This window comes from Eulemur rufifrons, chromosome 8, assembly GCF_041146395.1.
Source record: "Eulemur rufifrons isolate Redbay chromosome 8, OSU_ERuf_1, whole genome shotgun sequence".
NCBI lineage: Eukaryota > Metazoa > Chordata > Mammalia > Primates > Lemuridae > Eulemur > Eulemur rufifrons.
In genome coordinates, this window is record NC_090990.1 from 33,915,456 (window position 1) to 33,932,255 (window position 16,800).

General features: G+C 58.2%; 1 protein-coding gene across 1 annotated transcript; it reads right to left on the bottom strand.

The window, feature by feature from the left end:
* Positions 1-8,867: 8,867 nt before the first annotated feature.
* On the bottom strand, positions 8,868-11,740 carry KNCN (kinocilin). The gene is made up of 4 exons (XM_069479171.1): positions 11,590-11,740; positions 10,586-10,654; positions 9,825-9,899; positions 8,868-8,947 (listed from the first exon to the last, which is right to left on the bottom strand). The coding sequence occupies exons 1-4, from the start codon at positions 11,738-11,740 to the stop codon at positions 8,868-8,870; spliced, it is 375 nt and encodes a 124-aa protein (XP_069335272.1).
* Between the last annotated feature and the right edge of the window lie 5,060 nt (positions 11,741-16,800).

Here is a 16,800-nt window from a genome sequence, read left to right on the forward strand (position 1 = left end):
CTCAAGGAAGGTAAATTTACTTTACGACTTCCTTGATTTAGTAGATTCCTAGATTCAAGGAAAGCAAATTTCTGCCCAAGGGCTGAGCTTCCGAGCGTTAATTGCTAATGAATGAGTCTCATCTGTTCCTAGGAGGCACAGCTGATTCTGTAAGATGAAACCCCTCCCAGGGTCTCTGCCCCAGGCACAGAAAGGGCCAAAGGCATGTGGGCGCTGGGCTTATTCCTGAAGTTGCCTCCACCCTGGTTATCCAGGACCTAGGGTTGTGCAGGGGTGAGGTGTTGAGGTTGCTCAGCTGTTGCAGTTCAATTTGTGCCACCATTTCATCTGTGGGCCTCCAATTGCTGCTGTTCTCTAAATCTTTTTGGTTTTCTCCTCTTTTGAGCATATGTTACGATGGCATTTCCTGGCTGATTTATGATTACGTGGGGCTGTGTGGCTAATTCTGATGAGGGAATTGCTACTTGCGTCATTCCCAGACTGGAGTATTTGATTACAGAAGCAATACACTCCCAATTGATGCTCTTGCTATCTCCAATCCTCCAAGCCCATTCTACTTCGTTCTAAGCACAGCCCTCAACCCTAGTGTCTGAGCAGGAGGGAAGGCCATGGCTGTGGATCGTGAGTTGCTAGGACTGGAAGACCTTCACTCCAGTTGAGTACACCAAGCTGTTGAGCCCATAGAGATTACCTAGTTCAATCCCTTCGTCTATAGGTGTGGGAAACTGAGGCTTGGAATGGAGAGAGTTAGTGGTCAAGCCAGACCACAACCAGGCCTTTGCCCACCTGCCAGGGCTCTGAACACTGCCATTCAGCTTCCCAGGACCCTGGCCAAGCACCTCCGTGCTGCCCTGCCTCTGGCTGAGGAGGCCTTGTGCTCTCTATTTGGGAGTCCTGTCCAGAAGGAGTTTGGAGCAGGGGCAGACGCTAGGGGCTGGGCCTCAGATCAACTGGGACTTTTGATTTTGGTCTGATTGGGCAAGTTGGGGGAACTGGGGTCCCTCTCTGTGGGGTCCCCCACAGCCCACCGGATGAAATGGTGGTGTAAATTGAATTGCAACAACTGAGAGACCTCAACACCTCTGAATGTAAAGAGAGGGGCATAACCAAGGTCCCCAAACTGAGGTCCCTCATTAAACTGCTGCCCCACCCTCAACTACCTGAGGTTTGTGAAGGTGGAAATGGGGACCTCTTCAGAAATTGCTGTCGATACATTGAAAGTTCTCATAAAAATGGCACACTTATCTGTAATGTGGCTACACCTGCTCATTGTACCGAATTCTTTGCCTTGGGCTGGGATTAAGTTATTTCCCTGAAAAGTCGCCTGCTGCACAGGTGACCGGGCTCTGATTATGGGGGAGAGACACTCACGATGAGCAGTGAGTCTGTGCTAAGTAAGCGCTTTCCCTCCATTAGCACATTTAATCTTCACCACAACCCTGTGAGCTGTTGAGGTCCTGTCCGCAGTTCACAGTGAGGAAACTGAGGATCAGAATGCTGGCTTACTCAGCTGTAATGCGGAAGGCTGGGATTCAAACCCAGTTCTGTCAGACTGAAAAGCTCATGTTTCTGCCACACCGGAATTGCTGCTTCCTGGAAGGTGTAGATGATGTCTGATAATTAAAAAATAGCATCATTGGTTATTACTGTCCAGGTGATTGTGAACAAGCTCGGGGCCCACGGGGCGTGTCCTCAGCAGCGGAGGCAAGAGCTCCTGGGTAGGGGTCTCTGCCTGAAACCCCTGCAGGCCAGTGTGCCCCATTCCCCCAGCCTGTGGTTCTGGGATGTGTCACACAAGAGCAGTTGCTTGACGAGGGGCAGCTGCCAGGCCCCCTGGCCCCGGGTTTCTTCCTCCTAGGGCCCAGGAGCCTCTGGGCGAAAGAGCTGGGGCTTCGGTCTAGACATCCGTTCTCCGTGGGAGACTGAGTCCCTCATTTGCTCAGTCTGAGGTCTTTACCCCTCACTGTGAACTGCTCTGTTCCTCTTAGTCTTAGCCCTCCTGTTCCCTCAGTCCCTGAAAGTCTGGGCCAGCCCTCTCGCCTCCACCCCCGTCCTCAGCGACCTCCCACATCACTATTACTCACTGCCAGCTGGGGCTTATTCACTACCCTGGGAGCGCTCAGCTTCTGCCAACTGAATTCTGCCTCCCCACAGCCCGGAGAGCTGCCAATCCCTTCCCCACCCAGACACACGCACACACACTCACACGCACATTCCCCAAGCTGGAAATGGGGTGTGAAGATGAAGCCTGAGGCATGGCTTTCCAGCCTCTGTCTGGCTCCTCATACCTGAGCACATGTGCGTGCACAGACACGCAAACATGCACGCGCAGTGACCGGGCATTACACACTGAGAGCTGCAGACACCTGTCAGTGGCCTGCCCATCTGCTGGAGTTGAGCTGCTGCCCAGCAGAGGCTCCAATGGAGACTTCTTGCCTGGGAGTGTAGGGGTAGAGGGGAGGTGCTTGAGAGCAGGAGCCCCTGGAAGAGGTGACAGGTGACAAGAGTCTGTTCCAGGTGCTCTGATGGTACCCTCCCATTCACAGTGGGTCTGCATGCCTGTAACAGCCAAGCACTCGCTGGTCCCCTCAGTGGGGCTCAGTTTTGCCATTGGTAGAGCGGGAGTTTGTTCTAGATGGTCTCTGTAGGCCCTGCAAGCTCTGGCTTCCAGCACAGCTGAGGGGCCCCAGTGACACAGGACTCTGCAGCCTTCTCTGCAGCAATCACAGCTCTGTGTTCATGAGACCAAGCCTCCGCACCTGTGCAGGCAAAGGTGACCCCAGCTGCTCTGGGGCCTTCTGCTCCCCTCTGGTCTTTCCTGGTGCTCTCAGACTTCCCCACCAGACTCCTCAGGCCACAGTCCCCAGCAGGGATTGTATGTGTTGCCAGCCTGGGATCCCCAGGCTCACTCTGGGCCTCTGCCTCCACCCCACTCAACTGAGCTGCTGGGGCCAGCAGGAGGGGTGGAGGGAGAGGACTTCAGACCAGCTGGAGTGGAACTGCCCTTCCTGTCCGCCTCTTTCCAAGGCTGTGGGTCTAGTTCCACTCTCCCCTCCAGCCTAAGTCCTACTTCCCTGGGGACTTCAGCATCTCTTACACGACCACTCACCTCCTGCCCTCCTAGCGTCCTGACTCCTTGTCTCCAATTCTTCCATTTCCACCTCGGCCACCCTCCCCTTGTCACTTCCAGGACCTTATCATCCTTGTTATCACCTTGAACCATTCCACCTCTGAGAAACCCAGACCTCTTACTCTCGACTATGACCTCATTGCTACCCCTATACACACACTTTGTACAGCACCAAACACAGCTTTAAGCCTTTGATACACATTACTGCCATCTGTTCCCATTTCACAGATGGGGAAATAGAGGCTCTGAGAGGTCAGTGTAGTTGCCCAAAGTCACAGACATGAGGTAGTACATGGCAGAGCTGGGATTCAAAGCTAGGTTTTTTGTCTCCTAAGTCTGTGCTCTTCACTGTGACTCTGCACCGTGATCTCATGCAGTCCCTGGAACTCTACATTTCCTCCACGATCCTCTGGCTTCCACTTCTTTCTGCATCCACCCGAGAACCCACACTGACTGACTGCAGTTACTCTCTTGCAGCTTAACCTGTCCCTTTGTCCTTCCGCCAAGGCTACCAGGAAAGCCTCAACCTTGCACTGGTCCGGCTTCCTGCCTCTCAAGTCTATCCCCAAATCGCTAAGCCTATAGGAGAAGAGAAAACCAGAGCAGGGCAGTGCGGGCCCTCTGTGCATCCACGTCTCTGGCTTCACTGAGCCCTCAGGGATGCTGGGGAAACCTCCCCCTTCCTAGTCGGAGCTCACCAAGCCCCACCCTGGACCACATCTCCTCATGGAGACGCCCAAGCTTCTTCCATCTTAAACCAAAACTCTCCTTCAACCCCACACCCCAACGCCAGCTAACACTCTCTCCCTTTCTTGAAAGTGCTATCTACACTGTACTTCACCTCCTTCTCGAGAGTAATCCACTCCAATCTGGTTTCTGCCCCATCATGCTCCGACTCTGCTCTCATCAAGGCCACCAGCGGGCTCCTTGCCGCTGAATTCAATGAACACTGTTCCGCCCTTAGCTACCTTGACCTCTCCACAGCCAGGGCCCTGCTGAAGCATTCTCTTTCCCTGGGGTACAGCTTCCTTGTATTTCACCTTCTTCCACAGAGCCCCAGCCTCAGCCAGAAAACCAGGGCTTCACCCTGAGCCCTGTGCCGCACCCCCCTCCGCTTCCTCCCACACATTTCTAGCCTGTTGGCAGGCCCTGCAGACTTTATCCTCCAAGCCCTTCTCAAATCCATCCCTTCCCGCCCCCCCCCCCCAATCTAACAGCTGAGCAGCTCTCCCCTCTCTCCCATCCCAGTTAGAATCCTCCTGGGATCCTCACTCCGCTGCCCCAGCCCAGCTCCGTCCAGGCAGCCTCTTGGTTTTCCTCTAGGGGGCTGCTCGCCAGGTGTGTGAGCTGCCTGTGCCTGAGCCTGCATTCTACCTTCTCTTCCCCTGCCTGACCCCAGCTCTACCTTCAGAGTGCAGCTGGGATGCTGCTTCCTTCTTTCAGATTTCTGAAACTCCCCAAATCAGGGCTCCCAAAGTCCCCCTGGCACCATGACTCCTGTGCCCAGGTCTGCAGGCCCCTGAGGACCAGGATTACGTCCACTTTGTTGGCGTGTCCCCAGTGGGGGTGCCCCACGTGCCCCGTGAATGTTGGTTGAATAGGAAGGGAGGCATTGGCCACCGCATCTGTCTTCTGCCTTCCTGGCTTCACCTGGCTCTTGGATTTGAAGCTGCTGGGTGCCTACTCCTCTCTGGCTCCCTCCTCACTCTGGGCCTTTGGGTGGATGTGGAGGGTGGCGGGTGCAGGTGGATCCTGGGGCAGAGTCTCACGGAGTTAAGGGCAGGCAGGGACCAGGTTAGAGCACAGGGGCCCAGGGCAGCTTGTCCGTGCGGTGTGTCTCCCCTCTCCTGCATCCCTCTTCTTTCTCACCTGTTTTCTCAAGGCTACAGGTCCTTGACCCCTTGTCTGGACACTCCTTTCCCCGGAGTTCAGGACTGGACGGTGTATTTCCTGCATTCCCTACCGCGCACCCCCATCCTCCCCCAACTCCTGAAGCCTTCACTTGCCTGAGCCGGTCAGCGGAGGGACGGAGGCTCCCTGCGGGTCCTGACCCGCCGCCCCTGAGCACCCTGGGCCGGCAGGAGGGAAGGACTCCCAGCGCAGGGCAGCCAGGGGAGCACGCGGACTTGGAGGCCGGCGGCGGCCGCAGGGCGCGGGGCGCGGGGGAGGCGGAGGGGGAGGAGCGGCGGGGTCGCCCCCTCCCACGGCGGCGGGGCTGCGGGGCGGGGTCCTGGGCCGCGCCGCTTGGAGATCTGGGATGAGCAGGTGGGTGGGTGGCTGGCTGGGGGCGGCCAGCCCTGGGCTCAGGCTCAGGCTCAGGCTCAGGCTCAGGCTCGGCTCCTTTGGAGCAGCCCCCGCGGCGGCGGCGGTGGCGGCGGCGGGCGGGAGTGCGGGCCTGCGCGGGTCCCCAGCGGCCTCCAGCCACCACCGGAGCCCCTCTCTGGGCGTCGGGGGGAGCGGGTGGGAGGGGGGACAAGCGTTCTCACCACGTACCTCCCCTCTCCAGCTCCGTGCCGTCTTTCTTCCCTTCTGTAGGTTTCGCGGTTTGCAAGCACTCTTGCAAATAACTCCTAGCCCGCCCACACCTTCCAAGAGCCCCGCGTGGATACACTGCAACTCACGCTAGGGCGAGGGGTGCGGGTCGCACGAGCTCTGCTGCACCTGCCCCGGGCCGGAGCTATGGGGTCAGGGAGTTTTCTCCAGGGATGCGGCTTGATTTCAGCACCCTTTCCCGATTCAACTTCCACCAATCCTGCACCCTAGAAGAGGGTGTGGCCTTGAGCCCGCCTAGGAGGTGACTCTGTCTCCTGGTGGGATGTGTGGGTGGAGGACAGGCCTGTCTCCAGGCTGGACTGTGTTGGAGAGAGGACTGGGTGGAAATCTGCGATGCTTACTTTCCAGACGCTGGAGTTCAGCTGAAAGCATCTCCTCCAGCCTCTGCCTCCGTTCATTCACTCGTCCATTCACACACCCCACCTGTTGTGACCGTGTGCCAGGCAACCTTCCTCCCGACAGTGGCCCTGACGGGGAGGCGCTACAACCACCCTCCATTTGCAGGTGAGGAAACCCATGCTCAAGACCCTGCAGCCTCTCGCCCCAGCCCCTGTGGCGGGCAGAACCAGGATGTGAGTCTTAGCTCTAGACTCCAGCACCAGCCGGGGCACTCCTCCTCCAGGGTGGCCCAGCAGGGATGTGGCTTCAAGGGGGCTTCTTGGACCAAGCATTCTCCACTTTTGGTTCACTGCTGTGTTCTCAGCACCCAGCCCAGGGCCAGACACAGTTGAGGTGTCCGAATGGCCATTGGAAAGAACCAATTTCATCTGTTGAACAGAGTGCTGGAAGGGCTGAGTCCAGTTACGTGGCCCTGTCCACACCTCCTCCCATGCTGGAATATCGGAGGATTCCGCTGCTGCTCAGAGTGAGAGGGCACGTCTCCCTAACACTACCTGCCACACCACTCTGCCCGTGTGGCCCAACCTCACCTTTTCTCAAACCATGGAAGGGGAAAAGGCATGTGTCCCCACATGGCCACTCCTGTGACCAGGGGAGGGAGTGGGGAGGCCGGGGGTGGAGGTACATGTGGGGCGGATGTATCTGGACATTCATCTGAATTGGAAGGAAGGAGGTTTCAGGAAGCCCACAGGAGGGGAAAAGAGAAGAACTGGAGGCCCAGGCCCTGAGACCTCCCACCCAGTTTCCAGGGTCCTTTGAACCCTCACCCAGTCTTCGTCAATGGATATAGCTCTTGCCTTTACATGTGTTCATTCCTTAATTTATTCACCCTGATCCCCTAGCACCTCTCTGTGCCTGGCCCTGCCCGGCAGCTGGGATTCCATAGCCCTGCCTTGGGGAGATCACGGCCGAAAGGGGCTAATAGTGGTTTGGGGTGAGGAACCCCACAGCTTAGGCTCTACACCCCCCACCCTCACCCTCCACCCTTGGGCATCTCTTTGGGGTACCAAGGTGAGGACTGAAGATGGATAGGAGGAAGGACTTTCTCACTGATCAAGGAGGGGCCATCAGGCCTGAGGTCTTGTTGATGATGATGATGTTGAAGAAAAGGAGGAAGGAAAGGAGAAGGAGCAGGGAATAGGTGCAAGGTGGAGAGGAGGGGCATTCAAGGAGGGAGAAAGTTGACTTCCCTCAGCTGGAGGAAGCAAAGTCTCCACAACTGGCTGGCATGGAGGTCTGTCTCACTGTGGTCAGGGAGTGGATCCCTGTGGCCTGTGCAGAGGACAGCAGAGGCGAGAGTCTTGGTGGGAGAGATAGGAGACCAGATGCAAGGCCTGGCTTAGGGCCTTTCGCGGTGGGACTCCATGGGTGTTCTTTCCTGCAGGGCCTTAGCTCTCCCATCTGCACAACGAGATGGGCTCTCCTAACTTGGTTTGGTTTTGCAACATCCCAGGTGTCTTCTGGGTGCCTGGCCCTCTGCTCCCACTCTCAAGAGGGGAAATAGACAAGCGCCACTCAGTGTGACTGGGCTGTGATGGAGGGAAGCCTGGGGCTATGGGAGCACAGTGAAGTCAGGGGAGGCTTCCAAGAGGAGGTGTCATCAGCATTGATCCTGGAAGAATGAGACTATTCCTAGCTTGCCTTCTGCTCACCAAACCAGGACAGAGGCCACATGGAGTGGGCGTCTCTGTAGAGGTCAAACAACTCTGCTACACGCGGAGGGTGCAGGCGTGGAGGGGACCTCCTCGCCCCAAACCTTGTGGGTAGGTGGGGCTCTGAAGTGGCTCCCCAGGGAAAGCCTGGCAATTTTTTTTTTTACATTAAATTTAAGCCATTAACACTTAAGCACCTACTGTGTGCCTTGCCTGGTGCTAGGGACTGGAAAAGGGGCAACATTCAGTGTGTTTAAGTGGGCTTAATAATGGTTCTGTGAGAAGGAAGACTTCAAACCTGCCAGGAGAGGGTGTCAAGAGAGAGGCCAGTGGAAGAGGGTGAGGAGAGCATGTGGTGAGGGGACTTTCTGAACGGGGCCTATAAAGGTGGGGAGGTTGGACAGGCAGAGAGGAGCGGGGGGGGGGGCCCTTTTGAACCCCAAGGCTTGGAGGCAGGAATGTTTCGCCGGTTCAGGGGGCAGTGAGGGGATGGGGGAGAGGGAGGGCTGGAGGCCTTGCATGGGGGACTTAGACACCAAGAGTCCCAGGGCTCAGCTTGGAAGTCACCTCCTCTGACCCCCAGGCCAGGTTGTCTGTCCCTCTGTGAGTCTCTCTCCTCTGGGGACCAGGAGTCCCTCAGGTTCCCCTGTCTGCCTCACTGCTGCTCAGAGCCTGTCCCTCAGGAACTGCCCAGGAGATTTTGATATTCTGAAAAGGTGGCCCAGCCCCTCTATCTGGCTGGTGAGCTCTAGGCCCCAGCCCCAGGCCCAGAGTCCCCGGCTACGGTTCCTGTGGGCCCGTGGTCCACTTCTGTAGCCAGGACAAAGCACAGTGCTGGGGCACCCTGGTTGTAGTCAGGGCCCTGGGCCCTGGATTCCAGAGAAACCAGTCAGCAGATCAAAGAGGGAACGAAGCTGAGCCGCAGCGCAGAAGGCAAGGGCAGGTTAAGAGCTGCAAGGGAGCCCTCATGGGGGGGTTCTTGCCCCCCTAGTCGCATCCATTCCCAAGACCCTTGGCCAGGCGAATGCAGCTGTGGTGGCTCCAGGGCCTGGTTCGTCTTCGGTTTGGATCTTCTGAGCCAGGTGGGCCCCGAGATGGGGCAGCAGCAGGAGGGAGGGAGGGCAGGGAGGCCCTCAGGACTCCTCAGCCCCCCGGCCCCCGGGCTTCAGCTTCTCCAGGGTCCTGCTCACGGTGGACAGGCCACTGCGGGCTCCTGGGGGAGAGATCAAGGACAAGGGCTGCCTGAGCAGACAGGTCCCCACAGAGCTTTCAGGGTGGGAGGAACCTAAAGGGACCTGGGGTCAGAGTGCCCAGTGACCCCAGGGCTGGGTTGGGACAGAATGAGAGAGGGGCATCCCAGGGGCAGTTCTAGCCCAGTTCAGAGGGGCAGCCATGGTCAGGACGGCTCCTCAAGAGGACAGCAGCTGGGGCTGGGGGTAGAGGCAGGGCTCTGGAGCTGCCAGCTGGCTCCCCCACTTACTAGCTGTGTGACCTCGGGGATGCCACTTAATCACCCTGCGCCTTAGCTGCCCCATATATACAGTGCAGCTCATTATAATACCTCCCTCACATGGTTGTCGTGAGACTTAAATGAGTTAATATAGGTAAAGTGCGTGGAACAGTGTCTGGAATGGGACATTTTGCTGAGTGTTAGGCGTCCTACCGCTGGTGGCAGAGACTGGGCTGGAGCCATTTTTGAGAAACTCCTGCCCTGGAATTTTTCAACGTGTGGGGATGGGGGGACAAGGAGATGCTCAGCTGCAGGCACCAGCTCAGAGAGTTGGATTCCACAATGGGAGAGGGGAGTGGGAGGATGAACTGGGGCATGGGACCTAGGGGAGGGGGAGGGCCAGTGAGGTCCTCCTGTCCCAGTGTCCTGCTGGGCGTGATTCAGAAGCCCTGAGGACAAACAAGAGGTGATCAGTTCAGCTTGGAGCAAGAAGGGCTGACGGAACCCATGAAGAACTACCCAACGACACTGGCTCTGTGTTGGGGGAGCCCCTTCTGCATGCCCCACAGGGCTGCTCCCTGGACCCCACAGAGTCAGAGAGAGAAAATGAAAGAGGGACTCTGGAATTTCTGGAACTTACCGTCCTTATTGCTGTTGGTGCTGGATCTTCCTTCCCCCTGGTCTGGCCCTGGATGGGGGTGGATTCTTAGGCTCCCTGTAGGATGAGACCACCCCAAGCTCCCTGGTTAATAAGCCATTCCTAAATCAAGCCTATCTTGGAAAGGGAAGTCCTTTCTGCTGTCTAATCTTCATCCCTCCTGCTGTCTTTATTTCACTGCATTCCTTTAGGTCTCTCACATGATCTGGGCTGATTTGGGGAGGGACAGAAGAAATGGGCCCTTGAAGGAGAAGATGGCAGATTTTTTAGGGAGGTGGGAGCCCTGGGGAGAACTGGGGACATGCAAAGCCCCGCAGGACTGATGGAGATGGGAGTCTGTGTGTGGAGAGCTGAGATGAGGCTGGGAGCTGTGCGGAGTTTGTAGGGTCTTAAGGGAGATGGAGGGTGTTTATGGGGCTCAGGGAGGAAGAGGGAGTTATCTCGATGTTGGAGGCTTGAGGGGAGAGGGAAAATCTCTCAAGAGAGGTGGACACTCTAGGTTCCCTGAGCTGGTTCAGGCACCTTTGCAGCAAGCAGCAGGCTGGATTCTGCCACACTGCAGTCATGGCAACGCCTGTACAACACACACACACACACGGCGACTCTAACACAGCCAGCCAGCAGCAGACTCACACGTGGGCTGGTGGGCTCGACCCAGCCGCACAGTGGGTCATGGGCTTACACAGAAAGGGTCTCGCACAGCCCTTGGCAGAGGAGTCTGCTGGGGTGGGGGGAGGACTCACCTATGGCAGGCAGGATGTGGTCCAGGTTGAGCCGAGCCTTCAGAAAGGGGTAGGCCAAGATGAGGATCCCTGAGGAGAGAGACACAGGGCGTTCTGTGACGGGGAGGGGTCCTGGTGAGCGTGGCTGGGCTGTGAGCCTGCGGGCTGGTTTGTGCAGGGATATGGGTGTGCATGGGAGGGCACAGTGTGCAGGACTGGAACGGTGTGTGCAAACGTGAGCCTGTGGGTGTGTGCATGGGGCACACCCTGGCATGCTCCGACACGCAGCCCGGGCTGGGGGGCAGCGCCTGTCTGGGGAAGGAGCTACGGTCCGTGGAGGCCCAGGCCCCTGGCTCCACCCTGCCCAGGTAGAGAGCAGGTTGCTGGAAATGGGCCGAGCAGCCACCACCCCCAACTCTCCCCCGTCCCACCCTCCCTAGGTCCCCTCGGGCGGACTGGGAGCACCTCAGCCCCTCCCCACCCAGACCTGGGGAGAGGGTGGCAGCAGAGCGAGTCCTGCCCTGCCCACCGCCACGGCACCCCCAGACCAAGTGTCTGCCAGAATCTGCAGGTGCAGCTGCCCAGAGGCCCCTGCCCGGTGCTTCTGGTTCTGCTTTTGGCTCAGGGCAGGGGGCTGGGGGATGCACTCGGCATCACTGTGGGGATATCTGTGGGCCTGGCCCAGACAGACACACAGACAGGGCTGTGGTGGAGACAAACCGAGAAAGAAGAGGAAACCCTCTGAGTTGGAGCCTGTCTCGGCTCCGAGGATCCTCTGGAACTCCTGCCCCATCAACCCCCAACAGGCTGAGGAATCAATCCCACCACAAACCCAAGAGCCCAGGAGGGCAGGGGGAGCAGCCAGAAAGGAGTGTGACAGCCAGCTTCCCTCCAGTCCCCGCCCCTCCCTGGGCCCCTGTGGCTGCCATTACCCCCAGCCCTTCCCTCCACTTCTCTTTCACAGGACCCTGCCCCGCTCCTCTCCCCAGAGTCCCCCCACCCCAGCCTGGCGGGCACCTGCTCACCCAGCCCCGCAGCGCCGATGAAGACGCCGCCCACGGCAGCTGCAGCCTTGGATATGGAGACGCCGATGATGATGCTGCCGGCCACCAGGCCGAGGGCCACACAGGCCAGCTGCAGGCAGCGAAGGTCTCTGCTGCTGCCGGGGATGTCCATGCAGGCCTACCCGGGGCAGTGCCTCCAGCTGGTGAGGCCTGTCCCTGAAACGTCCTGGAGGTCTCTGTCCTCTCGGATGTCTCCTCGCTGGAGCTCCACCTTCAGGGTGGGAGTTTCTGGGCAATAGGGCCCTGAGCTGGGGACCCCTGGAGTAGTCTGTGGGCGTATCCCACGGCTCTCCCAGCCCCACCTTGACCTGGGATCTCCACCAGGTCACCCCCACCTACTCTTCCTCCCCTAAAGGCCTCTGAAGCCGGAAGCCACTCCTGGGACCCCTGCCTGGACACATTCTCGCTCTGGCTGCCAGAGCTCTAGGGATCTCTGTGGGCTTCTCCCCTGCCTGCCTCCACCCAGGAGAGCCCAAGCCCCCCTGCCCAGGGCATCCTGCCCAGCTCCCTGGAGCCCACTCTGCTGCCACTGAGCCTCGGCCTGTGGAAGCCTAAAGGCATGAGAGGCGGGGCCGGGGGCGTTGGTCCAGGGGACAGGGTTCCTCAGAGGTGTGGCAGGAGGGAGGTGCTGAGTTATTTATGAGGCTGCAATGCGAGCTGCCGCCTGGGTCCCGGAGGCCCGGTGGGCAGTCAGCCAGGTTCCACTGTGGGTTCCTGAGTGGGGAGAACGAGCTGGTGGCTTCACATGGGGCTCAGACCAGGGATGTGAAGAGCCTCCCGGACACACGCTCCGGGGCCCCTGTGCTGTCCTCTGCCCTTTGGCCTGAGGCACCCCCGCAGCCTCACTGGGAGTCGCAGAGATGGAGACTTGGTCACAGCTCCAGAGACAGAAAGCGTGACTGGGGCAGGAAGAGGAGAGCGAAAGGTGTCCCTCCACGTCCACTCTCTGCCCCTGCCGTGCCCCCCAACCCCCGTCCACCTTTGGGCTCCCAGGAAGGGCTGAGGGCTCCTAGTCTGTTCTCAGGGGACCCCTTTCTCCTTAGGTGGGCTTGGTACCCACCCCCTTTTCATTGCCAGTGTAGTGAGAGGGTGAGCCTGCTGGCTGCCCTGGGGTCCCCGGCCGCGACTGACAGGGAGGAGCAGTGGGCACGGGGAGGAGGAAACCCCTGAGAGGAGGGCTGGGAAGAGGAATTGTCAGGGGCTGGGGCTGGCGGGCCAGGAGGCAGGAGCAGGGGGTTGGGGCCTGGTTGGCGCCTTCTGACCTGGACTGAGTACCTCTACCCAGCCTGTCTGACCTACTTACAGGATCCACCAAACCGAGGCTGGGCAGTGGAAACCCGGCCCAGCCCAGCCCTGAGCTCTGCCCCCAGCGCCCGGTTCCAGCCTTCATCATTAATTGCATTCTTTGGCCCATTATGGATCAGGGCCTTTCCAATCCCAGAATATGGCCCTGGCCTGGCCCTGCACCTGGGCACAGTTCCCCGGGTCCCATCACGCTGCTCAGAATCTTAGCACTGAACCCACTGGCCTCTCTCCCACCACATGCAGTCCCATGCAGCCAGGCTCACGGCCTCCTGCCTCCACCTGCCTCCACAGCTGCCCTGCCCCTCGGCCCTCTCCTCGCCTTTCCTGCCCTCCCTGCGCTCTGGAAAACGCCTCCTCATCCACCCAGACCCTGCCCGGCCAGCCCCAACTCTGTGAAGCCCTTACTGACGACCCTGTCCTGTTCCCATGGCCTCATGATGAAGTGCCCACTAGCTGTCCTTGTTCTCTCCATGTCCTCTAGAGACTGGGAACAGTCCAGGTTCTAGGAGTGAGCGCCACAGAATGCCATGGCCGGCAGGGATCTGGGCTCGGCTTCTAGACATAGGCACAGAGTCCAGGGAGAGGGCTTGAACCTGCACAACCAGCTCGGGTTGGCAAAGATGGGGGCTGTGGGCACGAGGGAAGCTCTGTCTCTGACAAGAGTCCTTGGGTGTGGAGTGGGGCCAAAGAAGTCCCCAGGGTCACCTAAGTGGAGCTTCATCTTCACTGCCAGGAAGCTGGAGAGAGGCCTGGGTGAGGCCCTCCTCTAGAGAGGAGGGGTGACCACAGAGCACGGACGGGCCCTCAGGTCACCTTCTTGGCCCCCACACAGAGGAAGCCCCTGGAACCGGGCATTCCCCCGCCGTGGGGGGGATGCTGCTGCCAACATCCCCTGTGCCTCCTGCCAGGATGAGGTCCGATTCTTCTTCTAATTAGGCTCCAAATGACAGTCACATCTCTGTCACATGTAATTGATCCCCCACTGACTAGTTTTAGAAGGAGCTGCCAAAATAATTGTGCATGAAAACGTGTTCCTGAGAGGTCGAGCTTTGGGGACCTGAGCACCCTCCACGATGCCCCACCCCTGCTCCCCCATTCAGGGTCGGTTTGGGTGGCTCTGGGCTGGGCGGGGCCTGGGCTGGCTCCCCTTGTGGTCTAAGGCACACCGTCAGCGGCAGAGCTCCCGGGGTGTGTCTCCCACCCCGTGCTGTGGCACGTGGGCCACCCCACCCCCCTGAGCGCACTTCCCTCAGCTGGTGATGGGGGTGCTGGCTGAGGCTGGAGGCAGGGAGGCAGGGCACTGTTTTAGACTCCAGAAAACACTCTAACCTTCCCAAACTGGAGACTACATTCTAAGTCGAAGCTTTTCTTTGGCATCATCAATCCCTCAGGGGAGGAAATACGGGGAGACACGTTAAGCCATCATCAGTTACAAGATCACAGAGCCGCAGAGCCATCCTAGCTCCTTTACAGAACAGATGGGGAAACCAAGACACAGGGAGGCACAGGAGTTGCCCCCGAGTCCTCGAAGGAACCCGAGTGCCCAGGGCCCTGCCCGGCTGGGAAGTCCTCAAGCATATCTCTGCCCCTGAATTTCTAGTGTCTTATCTGAGGCGGGAGGAACGGGCAACCCCGCCGTGAGCGGGAGACATTGTGTTCAGGGAATCAGTCACGGGCGGCAGCTTTCCCTCAGCACCAGGAGCATTGGTAAAGGCTCCTCCGTGGATTACAACAGTAGAGAGGGCGGCTTGCCCTTGCTTTCCTCAACGGAGGCCATATTGTCTCCGGAAAAGAGAATGCGTGCCTGTCCTTGGGTGATGCGCTTACAGTAGGAGGTGGCTGAGTTAAGGAACCTCTCTCTGTGGGCCTCGCTGAGATGGAGGCCCGAGGCACCAGAGCCCAACCGGCCCCCTGATCCCCCACCCCTCAGAAGCATCAGTGCCTCCTCACCCAAGCCTGGGCCCTCCTGAGACCACAGTGCTCAGGTGTGGTGAGCCCAGGGACGCATTGCTGGGTTCCATCACAAAGTCTCTCCTCTGTGTCTCCCGGTGAGGCGAGGGCTGCAGGGTGTCTGCCTGTGCTCTTTCCTTCTCAGAGCACCAAGTCCAAGTACAGCGTGGGGGGTGGGAAGGAACAGTGGGTGAAAAGGCCTCAGCTTGGTTTGGTTCTGTTTATTTTCCTTGAGGGGTAAGAACCCTGCAAAAGACCGTGATTAATTCTCCAATCCCCCGGGGGACAGGCAGCTTTCTTGGACTGTTCAGAAGCTGAAGTCAGGGAAGCGCTTCCAAGGCAACTACTACCATGGCAACAGGAGTGCCAGCCTTGGGGGGACCTTGCTCCTCGGCCCCCTCCAGACCTGAAGCAGCTGGAGCAGTTGGCACGGGACCAAGGCTCCGCTGTTTGTGGAGCTGGGTCTGGCGAGGGGCAGTTGGCCAGGAGGGAGGGGGCCCCAGCGCTCTGGCAGGTAGACACACAGAGGGGCAAAGACTGCATGATCTCTGCACTGAGAAGCCGTCAGACAGGGGTCCTCAGGGTCTAACTGAACCAGGACTGGGGCTGGGGCCAAGACCTGCTAACTGGATTTGATGAAAGGGGCCTGAGGTCTGAGACACCCCACCTGGCTGGGACCAGCTCTCTCCTTCTAAGGCCCAGCCCAAGTGTGAGCCCTAGAGCTGGGGAACCGGCTTCCACCCAGCGGGTCTCAGAGCCTCCCGCAGAGCATCCGGCATATCTGCCTCTGCCCAGCCAAGCCAGGACTTCCCAAGGTCACCCAGCGAATAGTGGCAGAGGCAGGACTAGAACCCAGGTTCCCCGGCCCCAACCTCAGGCTCCTCCCCTGGTGCCACAGCTGCCCCTCTGGGACAGGGACTCCAGCCCAGAAGGGCAGGGCAGCCCCCCAACAGGAGGATCCCACAGAGGACCAAAGGCTTGGCTCATCTGGAAAGGCCCGGATCCCTGTGCACACCACACAGTGCTTCTGCACGGGGCTCCCTGAGCCCAGGAAAGCGGGAGGGCTCCCCTCCAGCACTGGGACCGTGAGTTGAATAATTCTGAGTTGAATAATTCTACTGTGTTTACCCTTGGAGACAACAGTAAACACAGTAGCCCCCCCTTATCCGAGGGGGATACATTCCAAGACCCCCAGTGGATGCCTGAAACTGCAGATGGTACTTAACTCTTTATATATATGCATTTTCCTATACATACACACCTATAAGAAAGTTTAATTTACAAATTAGGGCCAGGCGCAGTGGCTCACGCCTGTAATCCTAGCACTCTGGGAGGCTGAGGTGGGCGGATCGTTTGAGCTCAGGAGTTCGAGACCAGCCTGAGCAAGAGCGAGACCCCATCTCTACTAAAAAAGACAAAAAAAAAAAAAAATAGAAAGAAATTATATGGACAGCTAAAAATATATATAGAAAAAATTAGCCAGGCATGGTGGTGCATGCCTGTAGTCCCAGCTATTCGGGAGGCTGAGACAGGAGGATCGCTTGAGATCAGGAGTTAGAGGTTGCTGTGAGCTAGGCTAACGCCATGGCACTCACTCTAGCCTGGGCAAAAGAGTGAGACTCTGTCTCAAAAAACAAAAAACAAATTAGGCACAGTAAGAGATTAAAATAAAATAGAATAATTGTAACAATATACTGTAATAAAAGTTATGTGACTGTAGTCTCTCAAAATATCCTACTGTGCTGTACTCACCTACCTTCGGACGGTGGTGGGCAGCAGGTAACCGAAACCACACATAAGGGGACTACTGTATAACTAAAATGCAATAGCTAACATTCGTGGCGCACCTACACTTGCCTGGAACTGCTCTCAGCACTACGTTTATTAATTCATAACTTTTGCACAGTAGCATGAGGT